Below are 23,684 nucleotides of genomic sequence, written 5' to 3'. Positions count from 1 at the left end.
TATTTGAGCAAACAGCAGTAATATGAGATTGTAGGGGTGTTTTAAGAGGGTCACTGGGATATTGGGTCATGCTTGCATAATGTGGCTAAAGTCAGACTAAATTACTGTGCTTTATAGGGCACTGGAGTTTATGTGAGATTTGTTCACTAATTCTTTTCTCTCTCGCTCTCTGTTTGTAGGCCTGTATTTGAGCCTGAGTCTTTCTCACCTGCCAGCCATGGACTAGACGAGAGGAGTGTGTGTTAGAGAGTGTGTGACGCAGACATAAGCATGGTGGTGAGGTGGCTGCTCAACTCCCATTGAGAACACAGAAAGTAAGAATGCCTTTATTCATGCGATCTGTATTTATTCAGAGGAACTTCACAAAGCCCACACGGAATCTGCAAGGGATACATCTGACAAATTTTCTGTAGAATTTTAAAACCCGTCTTTTACAAAACTTAACATATTTCTGTGCTGTGTTGATTTACCTGAAAAAATGGAGGGAAAAAAAGAATTAAAATTATACACATTTTATATACTCTACTATTTCAGCTGCTAGAAATTGCTACAGTCTCAAACATTTATAATTTTTATTATTAATTATTTAAAATCAGTGTTCATTGATCATGAACAACTGGAACTCATTGTTTTAACAGGTTGCAAAAGATACAAAACTACTGTATGTGAATAAGTTATGTTACAATAAAAACATAATATTCTAATTATTATGAAATATAATAATGATAACAATATAACACTTATATTATTATTTATATTTATATATGAATGATTATATACAAGTTTAATTCTAGATACAGTATACATACATTTATATATTTACGTTTATATTAATGATTACATGCAAGTTTAATTATATTATAATGTATTATGATTAATTTATAGAAAATATATAAATTACAGATTATACAATTATAATATAACATTTTTACTTTTATATGTAAATGAAAATTCTATATGAATATTAATTATATACAGTATGTACAAACATACATAACATTTATGTATTTACTTTTATATGCTTGATTACATGCAAGTTTAATTATACTATATTGTAATATATTATGATTAATTAATAGAAAATACAGAAATGACAGATTATACAATAATAATAATAATATAACATTTATATTTGTCATATTAATGATTATATACAAAGTTGTTTATAACATTTCTATTTATTATTATATTATATTAATATGAAGTTTTATTACTGTGCAGTTATTAAAATGACAGATGTTATAAAATAATTAACATTTGTGTTTTTTTATATTAATACTATTTATATTAATGCTTATATACAACAATTTTATTTATACAGTATATAATTGTTAATAATTCATTATTTTAATATAATTATGAATTAGACATACTTTACAAATGCACCATTGTGCCATTGTGCTGTGCTGATTTTTAATAGGCTGTTATTGACAGACCATTCTGCTGTCAGGCAACAGCCTTCATTAGTTTCAAACATTAACCGCAACACTGTTGATTTTTCATTTGACTGATTCTCACTGCTGGAAACTCACATTACATGCTGTAGAGATCTCAAAAATTAAAATTACCATGTTTGCTGAGGATATTTCTGTTATCAAAACTCATATGGACACACCATTTCAAAATTGTAACTGTTTTGATAAGTAACAGAAAGTTTTTATTTTTAGTTTTTAGATAAAATGAAAAATACTCACCACTGCCACCACTTGATTTAGGCCTACATTCACTAGAATAAACTCCACCATAAATCACACTGAATCCAGATCTTAAAAGCATGTTAGCGAGTACATTTGGCTTACATTGCACTAAAGTTTTTTTGGGCTGTGGCTTTAACATATGTATGTTTGAGTTTTATTGGCTGAAGATCTTTATATTCATGTATTACAGAACAGGTCAGTCGGTGATCACTAGATCCATAATATAAATTGGGCTGAGGTGTATATAAACAGTCATAACCAAATACATTCCAGTGTTTTAAATATGGACCGCTGGATATTTTTGAGCTAATGTTTTGAGTGCTTTACTGAACTGGTTTTGCTTACAGTGAATCCCAACACAGACCCACACGTACCACACAATACAAACAGCAGGATGGAACTGGGTCAGCTAAACTGCCACTAAAGTGCTGGGCTTCCTGTTAAATAATGCAAGGCATATGAAAAGAAAAATGTTTTCTCATCTTGATGAGGAAGATATAGGTTTTTGCTGTCAAAACAGAAAATTGTTTAAAGACAGATATACTGTATACAGGTTTAGGATTTGCCATTATTTATGTAGTCATCGGCTAATCTAAAATTTTGAAGTGACTGTGATTATACTACGTATAAGTATGAAAAGTGCTGTACTGATAAAAAAGGAGCAAGTATGTACTTTTTTTGCAGTTATTTAGTTTTAATTGTTATTAATTTACTAATTCGTCCTTAAACACACGACAACACTGCTAACGTTCTTAATGAATACCAGTAGTTCTGTTGTGCACAATTAATTAATTAATTAATTAATTAAACTTAAATGAAAAAATACATGAAAATACAGTGAACTTTCAAAAGCAAAATAAAGTCCCTACAATATTTACCACTGAATATTGAGTTATTATGTATTTGTATCAGGGTTATTATAGTTAAACTAAAGCTAAAACTAAAACTGAAATTTAAAACCAAAACCATAAAAATTATTATTAATTGAAAAATAAAATAATAAAATAAAATAAAAATCTTTACAATTTTTAAAGATTAAAAGATTTAAAGTGCACCTATTATGCCCCTTTTTACAAGATGTAATATAGGCCTTGGGTGTCCCCAGAATGTGTCTGTTAAGTTTCAGCCCAAAATACCCAACAGATCATTTATTATAACATCTGGAAAATGTCATTTTTGGGGGTGTCTATAAAAGAGCTGATTTGGAGTGCATCGCTTTAAATGCAAATGAGCTGTATATTCCCGCCCCGTCTCCAGAAGAGGGCGTCACGTATACGTCTCTCTGCATTGCATATCTAACTTACAGCAATAAACAGCTGGTAGAAGCAACATAACTAAGAGCGAGAGAACCGGTGTTTAGCTGTTCATATGGGAAGCCATATGCACTGAAAATGGGACGAAGCAGCGTGATGTTATAGAGCTCGCGCCGCGCTGACCTGTCATCGGCACGGATCGATGGACCGAGCCACGCGCCCGAACAAATCTCGCGCTAAAAACGACGCAAACTAATCTCACAAGCGCAGCACTGATCAGTTAAAAATACTTAATGTACGCACACAAATATGGTTAAAATGCTAAGCACTATAACAACATGACATTCACAAAGTAGCCTGGAGTGGTACACGTGTTTAGGTAGATTTTGAGGCGCATTACCTTGAAAAATTAAAGTAATCCACAGCGTTCTCAGCAGCTCAGATGTTAGGAGAAAATGAAGACTCTTTATGTTCAGTCTTACATCCAAACACAGATCACCGGGATTGCAAGCGAGACATAGTTGACAATACAGCTGCTCGAGCGCGGAGAACATGGAGGACAGCGTACAACCGCTGAGACCAGAAACTATGGCAACGCAGGGCTGTCAATCAACCCCGTGGTCTGGCCCTATGCAATGTGACGTCAAAAATGAGGAGTGGGTGGATTTTTATTATTGTAGGGTGGTTGTGTTCACACACTGCCAACACACATTTATGTCCACCATGTAAAAGTGGATTTTGCATAATAGGTGCCCTTTAAACATTTTAATTAAAAATATAAAAACATCTCAATAATTTGCAACACTTATTTGTAAGTATATACTGCATGTTATATGTTTTTAATTTCCCACATTATATATTACCACACTGGTTGTGTAAAGGTCATCAGGCTTTGTGATTATGTCATTCTGTCATCTGTTTGAACCGGACAACATCTGGCAGCACAAATGTGACTATGAAAAAGCACAAAAAGAAACCACCTGCCGGCAGAGGCCATTCAATTGGTATTGTTAATGTGCTCTGTCTCTTAGAGAGCGAATGATCTAATCTTATGTTTAATTCTGCAGGGTTAGTCAGGCTTCTCTAATGGCTATAGCAGAATGTAATTGCAGGGTTTGTAATCTTACTCAAAGTGCAGTGGATTACTTTGTATTGTTTAGAAGCTTGCTTCTCAGTTTAGATTAGAGACCAAAAACATACTTCACGCAAGTATCCAAACATATGAGTGGAGTAATGAAATGTTTAATTATTTTCATGATTTTATTTAACATTAACATTACTGATGCCCTAGAGCTCACATCTCCAAAAACGACAAAGCAAATTTTCAGTCTAAACAACTACATTCTCGCCTAAAAACTGTTAAAACTACATTCCGTGACATAAAAAGATGTCCCCCCCCTACTGATTATTTATAAAATTATAGTGGATTTGACACTCGCTGTAAGAAATAATGCAAGTGGAGTTATACACTCAGTAGTGGGCAATTAATCTTGTTCTCCACTGTGGGCAGTTTCACATTCTTCTCATTTTTGTGTCACACTCCGTAAATGGTGTGGAAGCTGCTGGCTGTCTGTCTGGCCGTCTGACACACGGCACACGTGCACGGATAAACAGTCCTTTGTTATTGCAGTGAACCCGTAGGTGTTCCCCCCTCCAGCCAGCATAGCAGGGTTCGGTCTGATCTCACCGGCATCAAACAACGGCGCATTTCATAAGGCAATGACAAAAAAGGCCTTGAGCAGAATGTCACAGCCAACGTGTTCCAGCTGAAAAATCCCACACGCAGCCCGCATACTGTCAACACAGTGTTGAAACATCACACCAGTCTGTCCGCTGTCCAGCGCTGTGACTCACTCACACGGCCTTGTGACTGCAGAACACACCCATAAGCACGCATGCAACAGGTTATTGACACACCACCACTTAAAGGGACAGTTCGCCCAAAAACAAAAATCCTGTCTTCATTTACTCACCCTAAAGTTGTTCCAAACCTGTATGAGTTTCTTTCTTCTGTTGAACACAAAAGAAGATACATGTATTTTGAAGAATGTTGGTAACCAAACAATTGACGGTAGCCATTGGCGTCCATAGTATGGGAAAAAATACTATGGAAGTCAATCCAGAACCCAAAATGGATTTTGGTTACCAATATTGTTCAAAATACTGTATCTTATTTTGTGTTCAGCAGAGGAAAGAAACAACATGAGGGCGAAGAAATGATGACAGAATTTTTCATTTTTGGGTGAACTGTCTCTTTAATAACTTCGTACAGTATAATCTGTCTTTTCTCTAATTAAATGGCATCATGCCAAACAGCTGCATCCCACAGCAAAGCACTGGCGCAACATTATCTGTTCTCTTTGGGAGTTTGTTAGTATTTCTGTAGCATTTCTATGGAGATCAGTCTCCACACACTCAAAAAAATATATATATTTTTCAAAGTAAATGAAATTGCTGGAGTATGTTTTACAAAACTTACTATTTCATTCGCTCTACTTCAAAATTTCATGTTTATTGAATGTGTTACTTGATCCGCTAATGTTTGATGACCACTCCAAACACTTTTGGTCTTTATTTTGTATTTATATTTTTACTATAGTTAGTTCCCAGCTAAAAGTGAATGTTCTCAGAACTTTGGCTAACGTTGTGGCAATGTTGTATCAAAGTTATAAACAAACCTGATAACTCTGAACCTGTTCGTTCAAAGTTATCTGGTGTTTAATAATGATCACAAAATGTTAGCATGGAACGTTCATGGAATGTTTTTCTTCTAAAACTTCGGCTAATGAATTCTGTTAGTGTAACATTTTTTTTAAATTACAGTTTATTTGGTTGTCTGCCATGGCACTCACTGTGAGAAATACTGCAAGCGGAGTTATACAAACGGTGAAACAATTGGAGTGCTGTTATCACTAGAATATCACACTACTCTCAGCCAATCAGATTCGAGGACCAGAAAGAACTGTTGTAAAGAAATACCATTACTACCATTTTCTGAGTGAAAACTGTTTCAAAGTAAATCCTACACCATATATTATTATTATTATTTTTTTTTGTCAGTGCAGTCACTCCTCACAGTCATGTCACTCATTCCTCAGGCTGCATTCATCTCTGATTAATCTGAATGTGATCAAAGCATAAATAACAGCCTGATGTACTGGTAATGCTGCATTTTGCACTCAGTATGGTTTTGTTGTTATTTTATCCTTTATTTGATGTTCTTCATTGATTTCTATGATATTTCCTGTGATTTTTGTGTAGATGAGAGCGTGAAGCTGCAGGGCAGGCAGCACAGCCACATGATCCCATGACTCTGGACATGGATGCGGTCCTGTCAGACTTTGTTCGGTCCACAGGGGCAGAACCGGGTCTGGCACGAGACCTGCTGGAAGGTAAGAGACCTGATCTGCACTTTTTTCTCTTATTTTAAAAAGATGCTCTAGTACTGGAGAATAATTTTGTTTAGATGTATTATTTTTAATGTATTGCTGTGTTCTTGTAGACACCCATTGTCATTGCTCTTGTTACATTTAATGGTGATGATACTTCATTTAAGGGCCCCATATGTATTCAGCTCGGTCTTTAAGAAAAACTAATGTTTGACAGCCACTCCAAATACTTTTGGTTTTTAACAGTATATCAGTTGTTGCGTGTGTTTGTACTATATTTAGTATGATATATTATGTTATAGCTATTTGTGAATGTTTCTGGAGTTGTTTAATTTTCAATTTTTTTATAAATATATATTTATATATATAAAATATCTCGTGTTGCTGAGAATGTAATTCTCAGTGTGTCAACGGTGCTTTGGATTTTAAGTGCTCATGCTGAGTTTGCTTTCAGTCCATTAATGGCTATATTAACGGCAGTAAATGTGTAATAGTATGTCAGCTGTATTATGTGAAGTAATTTATAACGGTGCTGTAAAAGTGAAAGTGTGCATCTGTTACCATTAGAAGCAACAGTATTTGTTCATCTCATATCTGATATAAGGGACCATGACATAGATATTTTTGTATGTTTTGGGGGTTTTCTGTATATAGGAACAAATAAATAAATAAATAAATAAATATATGCATCCATATATAAATGAATGAATAAATAAATGCATCAATGCATCCATACATACATATACAGTACATACATACTTAAATTAATTAATTAAAAGTATTGTACAACTTAATGATATCAGACTATACAAAGTAAATAAATAATTAGTTAAATGAAAAAATAATAATGTAAAATTTGGTAATGGTGTAATAATTTATAAGTAAATAAATGTAAAATATATTAATATAATATGAATATATTATTAATATTGATATAATATGACATATTTTAATTAAAATATATTATATGTATTTTAATATATAAAAATTGTAATAAAACTTTGTCATTTTATGAAATATTTTTACATTTTATAACATGTTAAATTAAATCATATTCGAACATATTTACAATGCAATTTATTCCTGAGGCAAAACTGAACTTCAGTATCATTACTCCAGTCTTCAGTGTCACATGATTTTATTCATAGAAATCATAGAAATATGCTGAAATCATAGAAATATGCTGATTCATATGTTAAAAGCAGTTGTGTAGCTTATTATTTTTGTATTTGTTTACAGAGATAGAAGATAGAAATATGTTGTAGCATTATAAATGTCTTTACAGTCAATTTTGATCAATTTAGTGCATCCTTGCTGAATAGAAACCTTAATTAAAAAAAAAAAAAAAAACTTACCCCAAACATTTGGACGTTTATGTATAAATATATATTTTTACAATTATATAATCAACTTAAACCTGTATAAATTAAAAGAGTAACTTGAACTGAATTTCTTATGATTTGACCTCTTCAAAATGAGTTTTGTTGCTGTTACTGAACCTAATATAGTAAGGTTAAAAGCTAAGCTTTACTAGATTTGCAGTACTGCTGGGACAGTTGTTTAGGATATGCATCTCTGCCTTTGTCTGTGTGGCGTCTGTGTGTCTAGGCTTGATTTTTGTCCCATGTGTGCTTACATAGGGTTTATGGTTCAGTCAAGCGCAAAATGCACCGTCAAATCTACAGTGGCCCTGTGCTTGAGATTTAATTCAAGCTAGGTTGTTTTCTCCAGTATAATGAGTTGATGTACAGCTTCTCTTTCCATGTAGTCTAGGCCCGAGTGCAGTGAGCTTAGACCTGTGTTTTAACTCTTGTCCCTTTTGGCTCGTCGATGGCGCTTGCGACTCGTTCCAGACTCACTTGCAGGTCTCGAGGGTTTTGGTTTCTGCTGCGATAAGAGTTTTGTGCTGGTCTACTTTCTGCTCTGATTGGCAGCAGGGAGGGCCTACCACGGTGGGCAGATTTAGGGCCCATGTGATGGCTTTACGACCAGGCTCCCCCAGGAGACCTTTGTGCCCATTGAATGGAACTCATTGAGGAGTGGAGGGCCGCAAGTGCAGTCTGTCCTGAGGAGACGGGCCAAAGAGAGAGAGAGAGGGAGGGAGAGACATATTGACAAACAAAAAGTCAAGGCCGAGGGGAGAGAAATGTTACCTCTATAGAAAAGAATAGGACGGAGAATAGAGCCAGCAGAAGAAAAGAAGTGCACCCTTTTGAGAAACGATGTACAAAGAAGAATAAGAGAGTTAAAAATGTCCTTCCAAAATGCAGGAGAAAAAGTGTGAACTATGGCTGTGTTGCAGTCCTACCTAGACAGCATTTTAGACAGCAAATCACATTGTATTTGTTACGGAGCCAACGAGACAAGAGGCGTGCGGATCCATTTGCAAGGCTTTTAATCAGGGACGTGATCACAAAACAAGCAAGGTTCTGCAATGGCAAACAGGTACAACACAGGCAAGACAAAGAGTAATCCTAGGGCAAGCGTGGGTCTTCGATTGGCGAACAATATCCGACAGGGCAAGGCAGAGAGATAATCCAGGTTCACGAGCAATAGTCCAAGCGAGGTGCAAACAGAGTCCAAACGGCAAGGCAAAGGGTTAATTCAGGAAACAGGGGCAATAATCAAAACACAAGAAAACAGGCAAGACAAGACTATGACAACTAAGTGGGCTCCGTAGAGTAGCTATCACTAGGAGAGTGATAAACGCTATACAATACTCGGCAACTAGAGCAGGATCTGAATGTGTTTTAAATAGAGTGTGTAATAGCTCTCAGGTGAGCGTGTGATTGGTGACAACTGTGCGATCAGTGCAGCGTGTTATTGGTGACAGCTGTGTGATCAGTGCAATGGATGATGGGAACTGTAGTCCGGAGTGACATATAAAAATCTGCGTGGTGTAAGAGTCAGTGTAAAGAGAAGTCGACATCTGGTGGTGAACAAACGGATGTGCATGGACAGGATTTGTGACATCAGACATAATGATTAAATCAGGACCGACAGATAGTTCAAATTCAGATTCCTTGACGGAAACAGGCAGGACAGACAGTTCAAAACCAGACACCATGGCTGGTTCAGCACAGGACTAGAGTTCAGAGATGGCCTCCTTGGCCGGTTCAGAACAGGACAAAAGTTCATAAGCGGTCTCTGTAGCCGTGACAGGACAGGACGAGAGTTCAGAGACAGCCCTTCTGGCTGCGACAGGACAGGCAGAGAGTTCACAGATGGCCTCCATAGCCATGACAGGACAGGACGGGAGTTCAGAATGGAGTACCACTGACACCTCTGGAGGTTCTGCAGCAGATGCCACCACCTCTGGAGGTTCTACAGCAGTCTCATTGGAACACAGGGAGAGTTCAGTGACAGTCTCTATAACCGCGACACGACAGGCTGAGAGTACATTGCTGGACGCCACCACCATACAAGGAGCTGAAGCAAGCACCACCGCTTTGGAAGGTTCTGCAGCATGTGCCGCCACCTCTGGAGACATCACAGTGGCTGCTGCCCTTTTGAGCAGTTCTGTGGTGGTGTACGTAGCCCAAACGCAACATAAAGCAATCCCCATCATAGGAAGTGCATCAGACAGGGGAATTAGTTCAGGAGCAGGAGGGTTAGAGTGAGTGGGTTTGGAGATACCAGCTGTGGGTGCAGACACCAGCGGTGCATCCCTCACACTAGATACCAGACTGGGATACCGAAAGACTGACCTTGAATATCTGAGCGTGACAAGACTCTGGATGATCAGCGGTGACGTGACATGACTCTGGATGATCAGCTGTGACGTGACGTGACTCTGGAAGTTCAGCAGAAACGTGATGAGATTCTGAAAGATCCGCTGAGACGTGACTTGACTCAAGATGATCAACTGTGACTCGACTGGATTCATGGCGATCAACTGTGAATTGACTGGTTTCATGGCGATCAACTGTGAATTGACTGGTTTCATGGCGATCAACGGTGACTTGACTGGACTCATGAAGATCAACTGTGGCTTGACTGGATTCATGGCGATCAACTGTGACTTGACTGGTTTCATGAAGATCAACTGTGGCTTGACTGGACTCATGACGATCAACTGTGACTTGACTCATGAAGACCAGCCGTGACTTGACTCATGACGATAAACTGTGACTTGACTGGACTTATGAAGATCAGCCGTGACTTGACTTGACTCATGAAGATCAACCGTGACTTGACTAGGCTCATGACGATCAACTGTGACTTGACTAGGCTCATGGCGATCAACCGTGACTTGACTAGGCTCATGGCGATCAACCGTGACTTGACTGGACTCATGACGATCAACTGTGACTTGACTAGGCTCATGACGATCAACCGTGACTTGACTGGACTCATGACGATCAAACGTGACTTGACTAGGCTCATGACGATCAACCGTGACTTGACTGGACTCATGACGATCAACCGTGACTTGACTAGGCTCATGACGATCAACCGTGACTTGACTGGACTCATGACAATCAACCGTGACTTGACTGGACTCATGACAATCAACCGTGACTTGACTGGACTCATAAAGTTCAACTGTGACTTGACTGGACTCATAAAGTTCAACTGTGACTTGACTTGATTCATGAAGATCAGCGGTGCCTTGGCTTGACTTAGGATTGGCAGCTGTGACATAACGGGGGGCTGTTGTGTCTGCCATTTTGCAATCAGGCTCCGCTGTCACTGCCATTTTGTGAGCGTGCTCTAGTGCGGCCGCCATTACACGACTGAGTGTGGTGTTGCGTTCCTCCGAGACACCCACAGTGAATCCTGAACCAACAGTCATCAAAGCATAATCCATAAACTGGCTGAGTGACAAACGCGGACCCTCGTGAATTAGCTTCGATTTCAGTGGTTGATTAACGCCCTCACAGAAAAAGTCTATCAAAACACAGTCTGGCAGGTCAGAAAAATAAGCAACGTTCAAATACTCTAGAATATAGCAAGGTTCATGCAATGGCAAACGATACAACACAGGCAAGACAAAGAGTAATCCTAGGGCAAGCGTGGGTCTTCGATCGACGAACAATATCCAACAGGGCAAGGCAGAGAGATAATCCAGGTACACGAGCAATAGTCCAAGCGAGATGCAAACAGAGTCCGAACAGCAAGGCAAAGGGTTAATTCAGGAAACACGGGCAAGAATCAAAACACAAGAAAACAGGCAAGACAAGACTATGACAATTAAGTGGGCTCCGTAGAGTAGCTATCACTAGGAGAGTGATAAACGCTATACAATACTCGGCAACTAGAGCAGGATCTGAATGTGTTTTAAATAGAGTGTGTAATAGCTCTCAGGTGAGCGTGTGATTGGTGACAACTGTGTGATCAGTGCAGCGTGTGATTGGTGACAGCTGTGTGATCAGTGCAGCGTGTGATTGGTGACAGCTGTGTGATCAGTGCAGTGGATGATGGGAACTGTAGTCCGGAGTGACATTTAAAAGTCTGTGTGGTGTAAGAGTCAATGTAAAGAGAAGACGACATCTGGTGGTGTTCAAACGGAAGTGCATGGACAGGATTCGTGACAGTATTATTATTATTAATATTTTCAGATATATTCATTTGATTTCATCTCATGCTATCACTAAAATGTACTATACTTTTATTTATGTATAATTTATTTGTACAATACTAATATTTATTTATAATTAAATTATACTATTATTATTAATAAAATATTATTAATTATAACAATTATAATAAAATTATTATAATTATTAATCATTGTTAAAATTGTATATTAATTATTAAATACATATTTCGTTAAAAAAATATATATATATATGATAGTTGATTAATTTATTAATTTAATTTAAAATATAAATAAATAAATCTTAGACCTTAGACACTATATAATATGTATATATATATATATATATATGGTAAGACTTTAGAATAGAGAACACTTATTCACTATTAACTACGACTTTTCCCTCAATAAATTCCTTATTTGCTGCTTATTAATAGTTAGTGCGGTAGTTGTTAAGTTTAGGTATTGGGTAGGATTAGGGATGTAGAATAAGGTCATGTAGAATAAGGCATTAATATGTGCTTAATTACTACTAATAAATGGCTAATATTCTAGTAATATGCATGCTAATAAGCAACTAGTTAAGAGACCCTAAAATAAAGTGTTATTATATTATAATATATATATATATATATGAAGAGTTCCTATGCAAAAGCCTCTAAAAGCCATCTTGGTCAAAAATGAGATAACGATATTGAGTGAATGCTCTCCAGTAGTTTCACTTCAAATGCACTAAATCCCAGCCTCAACCCATTCAGAAGTAGCAGTACTTACATAGAAACTTATACATAGTAGTCAGAAAGAAATGCTAATTTTAAAGAAAAACGTCAGACGTACTTAGAGGCTTTTGCAGCTATTTGACAAAGAAATATTCAAATTTTTACATTTCATAAAACAGGCGAGTCTATGGTTCATAAAAGGTGGTAGAACAGCAATATAGTAGAAACAATAAGAGAACAATATGACTCGAGGGATGTTTTTTCCCGAAAGCTTTGACATCAATTTTATGACATTTAATTTTTAATGCCACTTAGGTTCTAATGGGTGAATATAAGTGTACATTTGTACCCAAACACACACCTGCTTCAGCTATAGGGCCTCGCTCAGCATCAGCTACAGTAGGAGGCTGTTCAGCTGTGAGTGTTGTGCTCACCTGCCTGGCCAAGGCCACCTCACACATCATCACAGGATGATATTTCCCATCTGTTTGAAGCCTGACGCTGATAGAGCAGTGCTGTTTTTAACAGAATGCTGGAGTAAAGAGAAACAAATCCATCTCTGCCTCGCCATCATCACCCTGGTGATATTCCCAAGCACATGGAAAATTATTTTTAACAGGGTCATTTCGTTAGAGCATAAATGTAACTCTTAAAATGTCTTACTATAAAATGTATATGGTTATGTTTATATGGTATGTACTGCATGTATGCAATATTATACGTTTTATTATTATTATTATTATTATTATATGGCTCATTCATTCATTCATTCATTATTTTTATCTATTTATAAATTATTATAACATTTATATTATTACATTATATTAACATTATAACATTTAAGCAGGATTATTTATTTAATAATAATAATTTAACATGTTATTATTTAATCGTCGTACTATAATATTATTTATTTATTACAGTTTATTATAATTATTTAATCTATTGTAATTTAAAAATTGTTATAATTTATATATATTTATATTTTATATATAACTTAAATTAGACCAGTCATTTTGTAATTGTAAGTTATAACATTTTCTGAATTATTTAAGCATTATTATTCATTTCATTTAGTCCTGTATAGTTAACATTAAATTCTATAATCATATATTTTTATTTATAAATAATACTATTAGTTATATATTATTATGTGTAAATTATTAAAACATTTTAAGATTTGTAAGCAGAATTTAACCAGTATTATTAATTTCCTCTCATATGTCAATATATATATATAAATTTAAAGTGTAATTACCTATCTATCATGTTTATTTATACATCCTATAACTTTTGTAATTTGTGTAATATACTTTATTGTAATGTCATTTATTTACTTATGAATGATTATAGCATTTTAAGATTTAAGCATTTGAACATTATCATTTATTATTGTTAATTTATTCTAATCTGTTATCATTACACTGTACAATACTTTTATTTATTTATTTATTGCCTATGAAGTAAGGGTTTTATTACACACACACAAAGAGAGAGAAAGACATACACACATATATGTGATGCAACCACTACTTCATATGCATTTCCATAGATTAAGCAGTTTGTTGAGTGTTTTGTCTGATCCAGCATTTATTCTCCATAAATCATGTGATACATCAGACTGAATGTACTGAAGCAGCTATTTTAGATGTTGCATAAGCATTCCTACTATATCCGTGCTAATGTACACCTCTCTGAGGACTCTGTGTTAATAGATAGTTTCAGCAAGCATGTTCCTCAGAAAAAGATTGGGATCTCTCCTAAAAACCCATAAGACTGTTCTCAGATCAGTACTAACTGCTCTGCTGTAAAAACACTGAGGCTGAGGCTTGTTATTCAGAATTAGCAATTTGTTAATGCTCTTTAAATGGCCCCACCGCTGACATTTCACTCCAACGAAAACAATCCTGCCTCTAACAAGCCGTAGTTATGAATGAAAAGGGTATGAAGTGCCTTCAGTCCTCCCCCTAGATCCCAGATAAATGGCACCGCTGCAGTCAAGCATGACATACTTTGTATCCAAAAAAGCTTGGAGGAAAAAAAAAACCTCTATCCACATGTTTATGGCTTATTAGGTCTGGAAATAAAATGGTGATTTTCTCCTACTGTGCAGTTATGTAATCCATTGTATCCAACGAAGCTTATAAACGCGGTTCACAAAAGGCAGGAATGTCGTTATCATACCGCACATGTGCATGGACATCAGCTCCTCCATGCGTACGTGCAGGAAGAAGTGCAACTATTGAATGGGGGCATATAATGAGACATAAAGTGGGCTTATTAGTCAAAGTATGGGCGAGAGCGCAGACCCTGCCAGCTGTCTGCAGCATCCCAGCCTTCACACACTCTCAAGCGCTCACAAAGCACTAATATTTATGCAACATGCACTCAGTAACCTTTGTATATGCCTAAAATTCCCTGTTAGCGGTGTCATGTTGCCATACCACTAGCAGGCGCTATTGCTGCTGGATGCCCTTGTTTTACAGTCAACTTGTGGAAATGTTTTGAATATCTGTTCACAAATGATTTGGAGACTCCCACAACCGACTGAGTGCATAAGTTGCATTCCCGAAGTAGAAATTCCATTTATTTTCTCCATAGGCAAATATATTTTTAAAAGGAATGGTTCACACAAATTTGAACATTTGCTGAAAATTTAGATGAAGGTGTAGATGGATTGGATTCTTCAATGGAAGATGTGGAGAAATTTAGCGTCACATCACTTGCTCACCAATGGTTCCTCTGCAGTGAATGGGTGCCGTCAGAATGAGAGACCATAAATTAATGTCTTGTAAAGTGAAAAGCTGCATGTTTGTAAGAAACAAATCCATCATTAAGACAAATTTAACTTTAAACCATCGCTTCTGGCCAAAATACAGTCCATAATCCATAATAATCCTTCCATCTCCTGTTCTCCTCTCACACCAAAATCTACCAATTTATTTGTTTAGAACTGTTTTAGACTGTAAGCATTGCTTGATCTGTGCATAATTCTCTCCTGATTCAGACAGGATGGCTTTTTCAGTGGAAAAAGCAATATTATGGATAGAGGATTCATATTTTGGCCGGTAGCAACCGTTTGACGTTAAAAACATCTTGATGATTGGTTTATAATAACATTGAATTCAAAGCAACAATTTACCAAAGAATGGTTTACAAACAATGAGGCCTCAATCACAGTCTCATTTTTGTTTGTGTCAGTCTAAATATGGCCACCTTTGAATGATAAGTTCATCTGCATTCTGAGCGGTTTTGAGATATAGAGCATCAAAGTTTTTGCATTCCAAATACTTTGTAGATAGAACTTTTTTCTTTTTTTAAAGGGATAGTTCACCCAAAAATGACAATTCTGCCATTACTTACTCGCCCTCATGTCGTTCCAAACATGTAAGACCTTTGTTCATCTTCGCAACACAAATTAAGATATTTTTGATGAAATTCGAGAGCTTTCTGACCACGTTCAAGGCCCAGAAAGGTAGCAAGGACATCATTAAAATAGTCCATGTGACATCGGTGGTTCAAGCGTAATTTTACAAAGCTACGAGAATACTCAAAGAAAACAAAATGACTGTATTGACGAAATTGTCAGATAGAACCTGATAATTCCAAGGTAACGATAAGGCATCTCCTCTGAATAAGGTTCAATAGAAACCAATAGAAATATCCCACAGTAGATGATATATCAAGATTAACAAAGACATTGAAGGCTGATCCAGCCTCAGATTTACCAAGATCCTGGTGTTAGATGCCTCATGTTTTCTATGGAGTGTGTCTTGAGAAGAGAGCTCTAGGTAAAACTGCTTTACGAAACTACTGATTGGGAGTAACTAGCATAAAAGCATTGATGCTATCTACATTTTGCAGTAGCATGACTGGCCCAGCTGTTTACAAAATATCATATCTTTTCCAGTAAATGCAAGTTTTTTTCCCCAAACAAACTCAAGTGTATTTGGTCCCACTTTATATTAGGTGGCCTTAACTACTATGTACTTGCATTTAAATTAATCATTTGGTACAATGCACTTATTGTGTACATACATGTTTTTACATTGTACTTATATTTTTAAAAATACCTATATGTAATTACATCTGTAATTAATTTCTGTAATTACATTTATAATTACACCGTTGACCCATCCCTTACACCTTAACACACCCTTAAACCTACCCATACCACCAAACCTGTCCCTATAACCTTACCCGTATCCCACCTCAATAGCAGCAAAAGTGATTTGCAATACAATATGAACACAATAAGTACATTGTACTTATTTTTTGATGTAAGTACATAGTTGTTAAGACCACCTAATATAAAGTGTGACCATGTATTTTCTGTCATATTTATTGTGCGCAAAGGAGTTGGGTACAATAAATATGACAGCACTCAAATTGTAAATTCACAAGTTTAACAAACTACAAAATAAGAGCATGACAACAATTTAGAAGGGTTGTTTCACCACAAACTGGAAATTCTGTCATCATTTACTCACTGTATTGTTCCAAACCTGTATGAGAATATATTTTGAAGAATGCTGGTAACCGAACAGCTGCTGGTAGCAACAGAAATCAATAGTATTTTTTATTTTTATTTTTTCATACTATGGAAGTCAGTGGATACCAGCAACTTGTTGTTTACCTTTGTGTTCATACAGGTTTGAAAAATCTTGAGGGTGTGTAAAATATAACACCCTTTAACTACTGTAAAAGTGCACTTAATACAGTGATCTTGGATTTTGTAGTGACACCTCTTGGTGTGGATGAATGACAGGGTATTGCTATGTGTTTACTAGGGTTTTCTTAGAGTTTTTATCATGTTATAAACATGCAAGAAGTTTCCAAAGTGTGTGTTGAGTAATGTCTTACTCTTTCACAAGACAAACAGCTAAAGCTCTTTGAGAACTAAACGTCTCACTGATCGTTTCACCCACCAAACCAAGCAAAATTGCTCTCAGATCAGATCAAAGATATGCCACAAGGCTCAAATGATCCCTGGCTGTGATTGACTGATAGATGGTGGCAGGGGAAGCATGTGTCCTCAGTTGTCAGTTCCACTCATCATTAGCACGTCATCCCACCTGGCTGTTGTTGCTGTGTGTCTCCCGTCTCCATCGGTTCCTTGCGGATCCACCGTCATTGAAGCTGTTGTGGAAAGCTGAGTGGGAAGGGCCACAGGCCCTTTGTGCAGTTAGAGGTGTTCTGGGGAAAAAATGACTCAGCTGACACTGGCAGACATTTTGTTATGGGTCTTGTGCTCTATTCAGTTACTGTTGTGTTTGAGAGATGACATTTCATGCTAGCAATTACACTTTTAGGATTAAAGACCCATTATAAAAAGATACAAGTCTTTAGTTGTGTCATTAATGAAGCTTTATTTGTGGTTTGCGAGGGGTGTATTGTCACCCTCTAAAGGACTGATAAGGTATCGCATATATGCAAATTTTCTGTATTCATGTTGCACACTACTGTTTGAAACATTTGTTGTCGAATAATATGTTGTTTCATATACTGGATTGCAGCGTGTAGTGTACAGTATTCACTATGTAGTCAGCATATTGTAAGCTTTTCAGAAACAAAAATATGTAATGCAATATTTAATGTGCCGTCTCCTCACATCTCATGGGTGATCGACTACAATGTCATTCTCCTCAACGTAAATAAAGCAGAGCACCTGATTAACGGGGAAAGAAGTTTAATTACTGAAAGAACATCTTGCAGAAGAACTGTGAATGTCTTCGTTCATTAGCAAAGACACAGAAAAGCACCAAATTAGAATTGTTCAGTTGTCCAGATTCATTCTTCACCTGCTTAGTTTGTGTTGTTTGAACAACAGGCAAGGAGATTGGTTGCAGTGTGCTAAGTTTTAATTGTGAAAGGCTTTTATCCAAAAGATAATAAATAAATAAGTCTTGTATAATATAATATAATATAATATAATATAATATAATATAATATAATATAATATAATATAATATAATATAATATAATATAATATAATATAATAATATAATATAATATTAGTATAATATAATATAGTTGTAGTATAATATAAATACATATAGATAAACAATACAATTTAAAATAAATAATACAAATATATAACATAAGTACAGTATGTTTAATATTTTGAAAAAATATATATAGTAGAGATAAATAGTAAAAATTAATCTGACAATTATTTGAAGTATACAAATAAATTTGTATAAACATAAATATGAATAGAAAACAAATTGTATAGAGATACTGTACAGTATTATGGAATATCTGGAATCAGTTCAATATCATTATTGAATAAAGCTGATTTTTTATTTTTTAAAATTGGACAGGGTTTTTTTTTTCTTTAAAATCCTGCTAACCTTTTGCCATCAAAGCTCCCATGGGTACTTGTTTAATTAAATTAGGTGTTTGACCATGTTTGCAAACAGCTCTGGAATTTTAAAACACTGACCTAAGATGAAAAGAATTTCTGCTTCGGAAATGATTGAAATATTTTATATTGTGTGCTCTGAATGTGTCCACAATATGTGATAATGTCTGCAAAATCCAATTGTAAATCTAAAGGACAGACAGAGGAGGGGACGTCAACAGGAAACTGCCATCAGCACATTGATTGAGACCCATAATGCTTAGCAATCTGCGAAACGCATGTATCAGAGGTGCTGAGCGGTCATTCGATTAAGCTTTAAAATGTCTTTTATAATTTCTGGCTGGTCAAAGGATGAGCAAATCCATAAACTACAATGAGATTTGTATTGATTGATGTGGGTTCTGGTGCTACATAGGCTACAGGAAGAATGTAATAACTCTGCCCAGACTGACCGATGGGAGACTTGCCAGTTAGAAATAAAATGGATGCTTTAGGTTTCAAATGATTACAGAATTGTTTTTTGTTTGTTTCAAGTTTAAATTTAAGTGTCCAAATGTCTCCTCTGGTCATTAAAGAAATAGCAGCTGAAAATTCACTGATCCTCAGGTCATCCAAGACTAGGGTTGCCAACCATCCCGTATTAGCCGGGACGTCCCGTATTTTGGGCCTAATTGATTTGTCCCGTATGTGACCTCCCTTGTCCCATTTTTTGACTGCTACGCTGATGATAACCACTGACTGATAAAGCAGCAGCAGTGCTGATCACGACACTTGAGAATGATCACCGACACGACAGCTGTCCAGTCACAGCCCCCCTCACGCAGTATACGTTAAGTAAATCAGAAATCGTGAACATAACTGTTTGAGGAAGGCTGCGCAATCCTCAGTGGCTGGTTGTTCCCGCCTCACAGCAAGCGCCGCTCGCACTAACGCCAATTCCATCCGTGTTTTGACTTCAGTAAATCAGTTTTGGTGAAAACAAACAACGTGATTATTTTTCATGAGTCCAACATCCCGCCGCGCAAGAGATGTGATCAGTAAGGGAAGTCGTCTTTCACTATTGTAATGTTGTTAAATAGAGAAAAACATTTTATATTTAAGTAACTAGCATAATTCTTAACCTTGGACCTTATTCTTGAAACACAAAATGACCACATTAAGTCTATAAGCTGTCTTTAATTCAAAGATACGCATTTTCATGCATTCTATGTGTGTGTGTGTGTGCGTGTGTATACACCCCCCTAATGGTGATTGTCCCATATTGTCATTTTCTGAAGTTGGCAACCCTATCCAAGATGTAGATGTGTTTGTTTCTTATAGGAGCAGATTTGTAAAAATTTAGCATTACATCACTTGCTCACCAATGAATCCTCTGCAGTGAATGGGTGCCATCAGAATTAGAGTCCAAACTGCTGATAAAAACATCACAATAATCCACACCTCTCCAGGCCATCAGTTAATGTCTTGTGAAGTAAAAAAAAAAACTGCATATTTGTAAGAACAAATCCATCAATACGTTTTTTTTTTTTTAACTTCAAACAAGTCCTCTATCCATAATACTGCTTTCTCCAATGAAAAAGTCCTCTTGTCTGAAACAGGAGAGAAATATGCATAGATCAAGTACTGTTTACAAGCAAAAACAGTAAACACATGCAGCCTTTCACGTCACAAGACATTAATTGAGGGACTACTTGTGGATTATTGTGATGTTTTTATCAGCTGTTTGAACTCTCATTCTGACGGCACCCATTCACTGCTAAAGATCAATTGGTGAGTAAGTGATGTAATGCTAAATTTCTCCAAATCTGTTCAGATAAAGAAACAGCTGGCCTGAGGGTGAGTACATTTCAGTAAATGGCATCTCTGCACTGTAAAAAATGATAAGTTGACTTAACTTAAAAAAATTGAGGAAACCTGTTGCCTTAAAAATTTTAAGTAAATGATAATTAAAAAAAATAAGTAAAGTGAATTGTCAAGTTCACTTAAAATTATTAAGTAAATAATAATTTTAAAAAAAGTTAAGTGAACTTGACAATTCACTTCACTTATTTTTTTTAAATGATCATTTACTTAAAAATTTTAAGACAATGGGTTTCCTCAATTTTTTTAAGTCAAGTTATCACTTTTTACAGTGTGGGCATTAAAATCTAGTTATTAAAATCTATCTATTATGTAGTATGTTATGAAATAAATACATTATGTTGGTGATTTCAGGTTTTACTATCCCTGCAGAGACATTTGTTTTCCACAGTATAGGCAAAACACACACACACACAGGCTGTATGTATCTCTCTGTAGATGGTTAGACCGACCTGTTTCTTTGGTCCCTGCAAGGCATTTGGGTTACAGAGATAAGACAGTCGCTGGAGGACATGGAAGCAGCTGCGTGTGTGTGTTTGTAGGAGTCTTGAGGTGACTGTCATTTCACATTAGAGGGTTTGGCTTCTCTGTCTTTCCTGTGATTTTCCTCCCATTTTGCTTGGTATGAATGTTCTCTCTATCTGTAGACAAAATGAACTTAACCAAACACAAATCTGGGTTGTTTTTTCATCAAATTGTCTTTGCTCAGAGCACGTTGGAGAAGAAGCACAATCGTTTTGTCCCTCTTTATCTTCAGGCTTGATGTGAAGCAAAACTCCATTGTTTAGGGTTTGATGTGAACTGTAAGCGTTTTGTGGCACTCGTGTTGGCAGGTGGTGTAATTGGGATTAGATTGAAAAGCCTTATGGGAGTTGACAGGTGCACTCAAACAGTAGCTTGACAAAATGAAAGAGAAAGCCCAGGCCATGTTTATTAACAAAGACCTCCTTTTCAGTGGGCATGGAATCATTGTTGAAACGTGATTATTGGCTCAAGCAAGACAAGTCTTAAATGAGTTTGAAATAGACATTTAATAAATATTAAGACTTTTTTTTTAAATAAACACCAGTCATTTTTGCTTTGTGTGTGTGTGTGTTTTTAAATATTTATAAAGTTGAAATATTTTGGTGTCTGCAACAAATTAAATTGATAAAAAGATTTTAAAAAATGATATACACAGAAAGCTTATTATATGCAAGTGCTTACTTTAATGTTTCAAATAACGTTTGTGAAATAAAATGTCAAAACATGGGTGAAATAATGTTCCATCATCATTCAGTGTAACAGATGTATTTATGTAAAAATTTAATGTTTTTTTTAATGTCATCTAATGATTCTTGTTCTTAATATGTCTGACAAGATTTTTTGTTACATGAATTATTGCTACACTGAATGACATCTTTTTCTGTAAATCATGGTAAAAGCTGGTAAAAAGTGAGTCTTTTTCATTAAAGAAATAATACTTGTTTTTGCATTGATGTTTTTTATATATATCTGTATATCTATATCTATCTATATATATATATATATATATATATATATATATTCTTATTTATACCGAAATAAAATATATCAATGACAAAATTGCTTTATTTTTATAAATATTTTATTTTTATAAATATTTCTCTCATGACAACTCTGAGTGATTGGCATGGTAATGTACATAATGTATTTGGTCTTGGTGGAATAGATCTGCTACACTGCTGCTGCGGTAGAGCAAGTACCGAGACTTACTACTGCCAATACATCTACAACATGCTGCTGTGAGCATGTAAGAAGTACTGCTGCTGCACATATAACATACATGAAATAACCCCCATATAGCATACATGAATCACCTCGTAGCAGATCTATACAGGTGGAGCTGGGGAAGGTGGAGGGTTTCTGAAGCACTCTGCAAACTGCTACAGTGAGCACTAGTCATATATTTGAATGTTGAGCAGCGAGCTCATTGGCTACCGATACAGGAGAGAACCAATCAGCTGTGCCATGTGATAATGATGTCATTATGTCAGATTGAGTTAGAATCTGTGCCATCTAGAGTTACATGCCATATATATATATATATATATATATGATCAAACAGTAAAAATAATTCAAATGTAACTATTATAGTTTTGTATTACATTATTATAGTTTTTGATGTTGTGGACATATTGTTCGTCAGTGTTAACAAAGAAATAATTATTGGATATTTGGTGCACAGCATAGTTTTGAGAGCATATTTGCGATTACCTTATTAGTTTTGATGCAAATTATTGTGCCACTAACAAACTATGGTCCTGAGGGGGGCAACGGAGTTTATACATCTGTAGCATTAAACAGGATTTGCTGTTGTTACTGTAAATTATATTGCTACAAACATGTTGACAATTGAACTTTTTTCAGCAAGATTATTTTCTCTGCTCCATGACAGTTTTTCAGTTTGACCTGCAAGAGAAAATCAGAAAGTAGAGAAAGACCGTTGATGCTAAAGCATTAGCATATTCTCACAATGTAACATCAATTTTGTTGTTTGTTTATGATGAATCAGGTAAAAACTGGGACCTGAGCGCCGCTCTCAATGACTATGAGCAGCTCCGGCAGGTTCACACTGCCAACCTGCCCCACGTTTTCAATGAGGGCCGTTACTACAAGCAGCCGGAGCGTAGCAGCACCCCGCAGCACATCAGCAAGCCTGAGCAATGCCCTCAGAAACAAGAGGACAACACTCAGGGTGAGCAAAGCTCTCTGACAGCTCCTCCTCTTGAGATTTATTGTTGTTTTCTCAACATTTTCTTCTATACCAGTTTAAAGTCGTCACGAAATGAAAATTCATGCCCTGCATTTTCTTCTTTTTCGATAATCCATTTCACTCTGGTGC

The 23,684-nt window shown here is 35.9% G+C and overlaps 1 protein-coding gene across 3 annotated transcripts in view; it reads left to right on the top strand.

The window, feature by feature from the left end:
* Positions 1–23,684, top strand: part of otud7a (OTU deubiquitinase 7A) — an 89,263-nt gene that overhangs the window by 37,128 nt on the left and 28,451 nt on the right. For 2 of the 3 annotated variants that reach the window (XM_058767219.1, XM_058767220.1), the window contains exons 2-4: positions 180–314; positions 6,212–6,342; positions 23,355–23,537. In XM_058767219.1, coding sequence (XP_058623202.1) covers positions 6,258–6,342; positions 23,355–23,537 — 268 coding nt within the window. In that variant the 5' untranslated portion in view covers positions 180–314; positions 6,212–6,257. Of the gene's footprint in view, positions 1–179; positions 315–3,448; positions 3,607–6,211; positions 6,343–23,354; positions 23,538–23,684 lie in introns of those variants that run through there. The other variant, XM_058767221.1, reaches the window with a different exon arrangement.

Source organism: Onychostoma macrolepis, chromosome 25, assembly GCF_012432095.1.
Source record: "Onychostoma macrolepis isolate SWU-2019 chromosome 25, ASM1243209v1, whole genome shotgun sequence".
Lineage (NCBI taxonomy): Eukaryota > Metazoa > Chordata > Actinopteri > Cypriniformes > Cyprinidae > Onychostoma > Onychostoma macrolepis.
The sequence above is the reverse complement of the archived record's forward strand: the minus strand, read 5'-3'. Positions and strand labels throughout refer to the sequence as shown.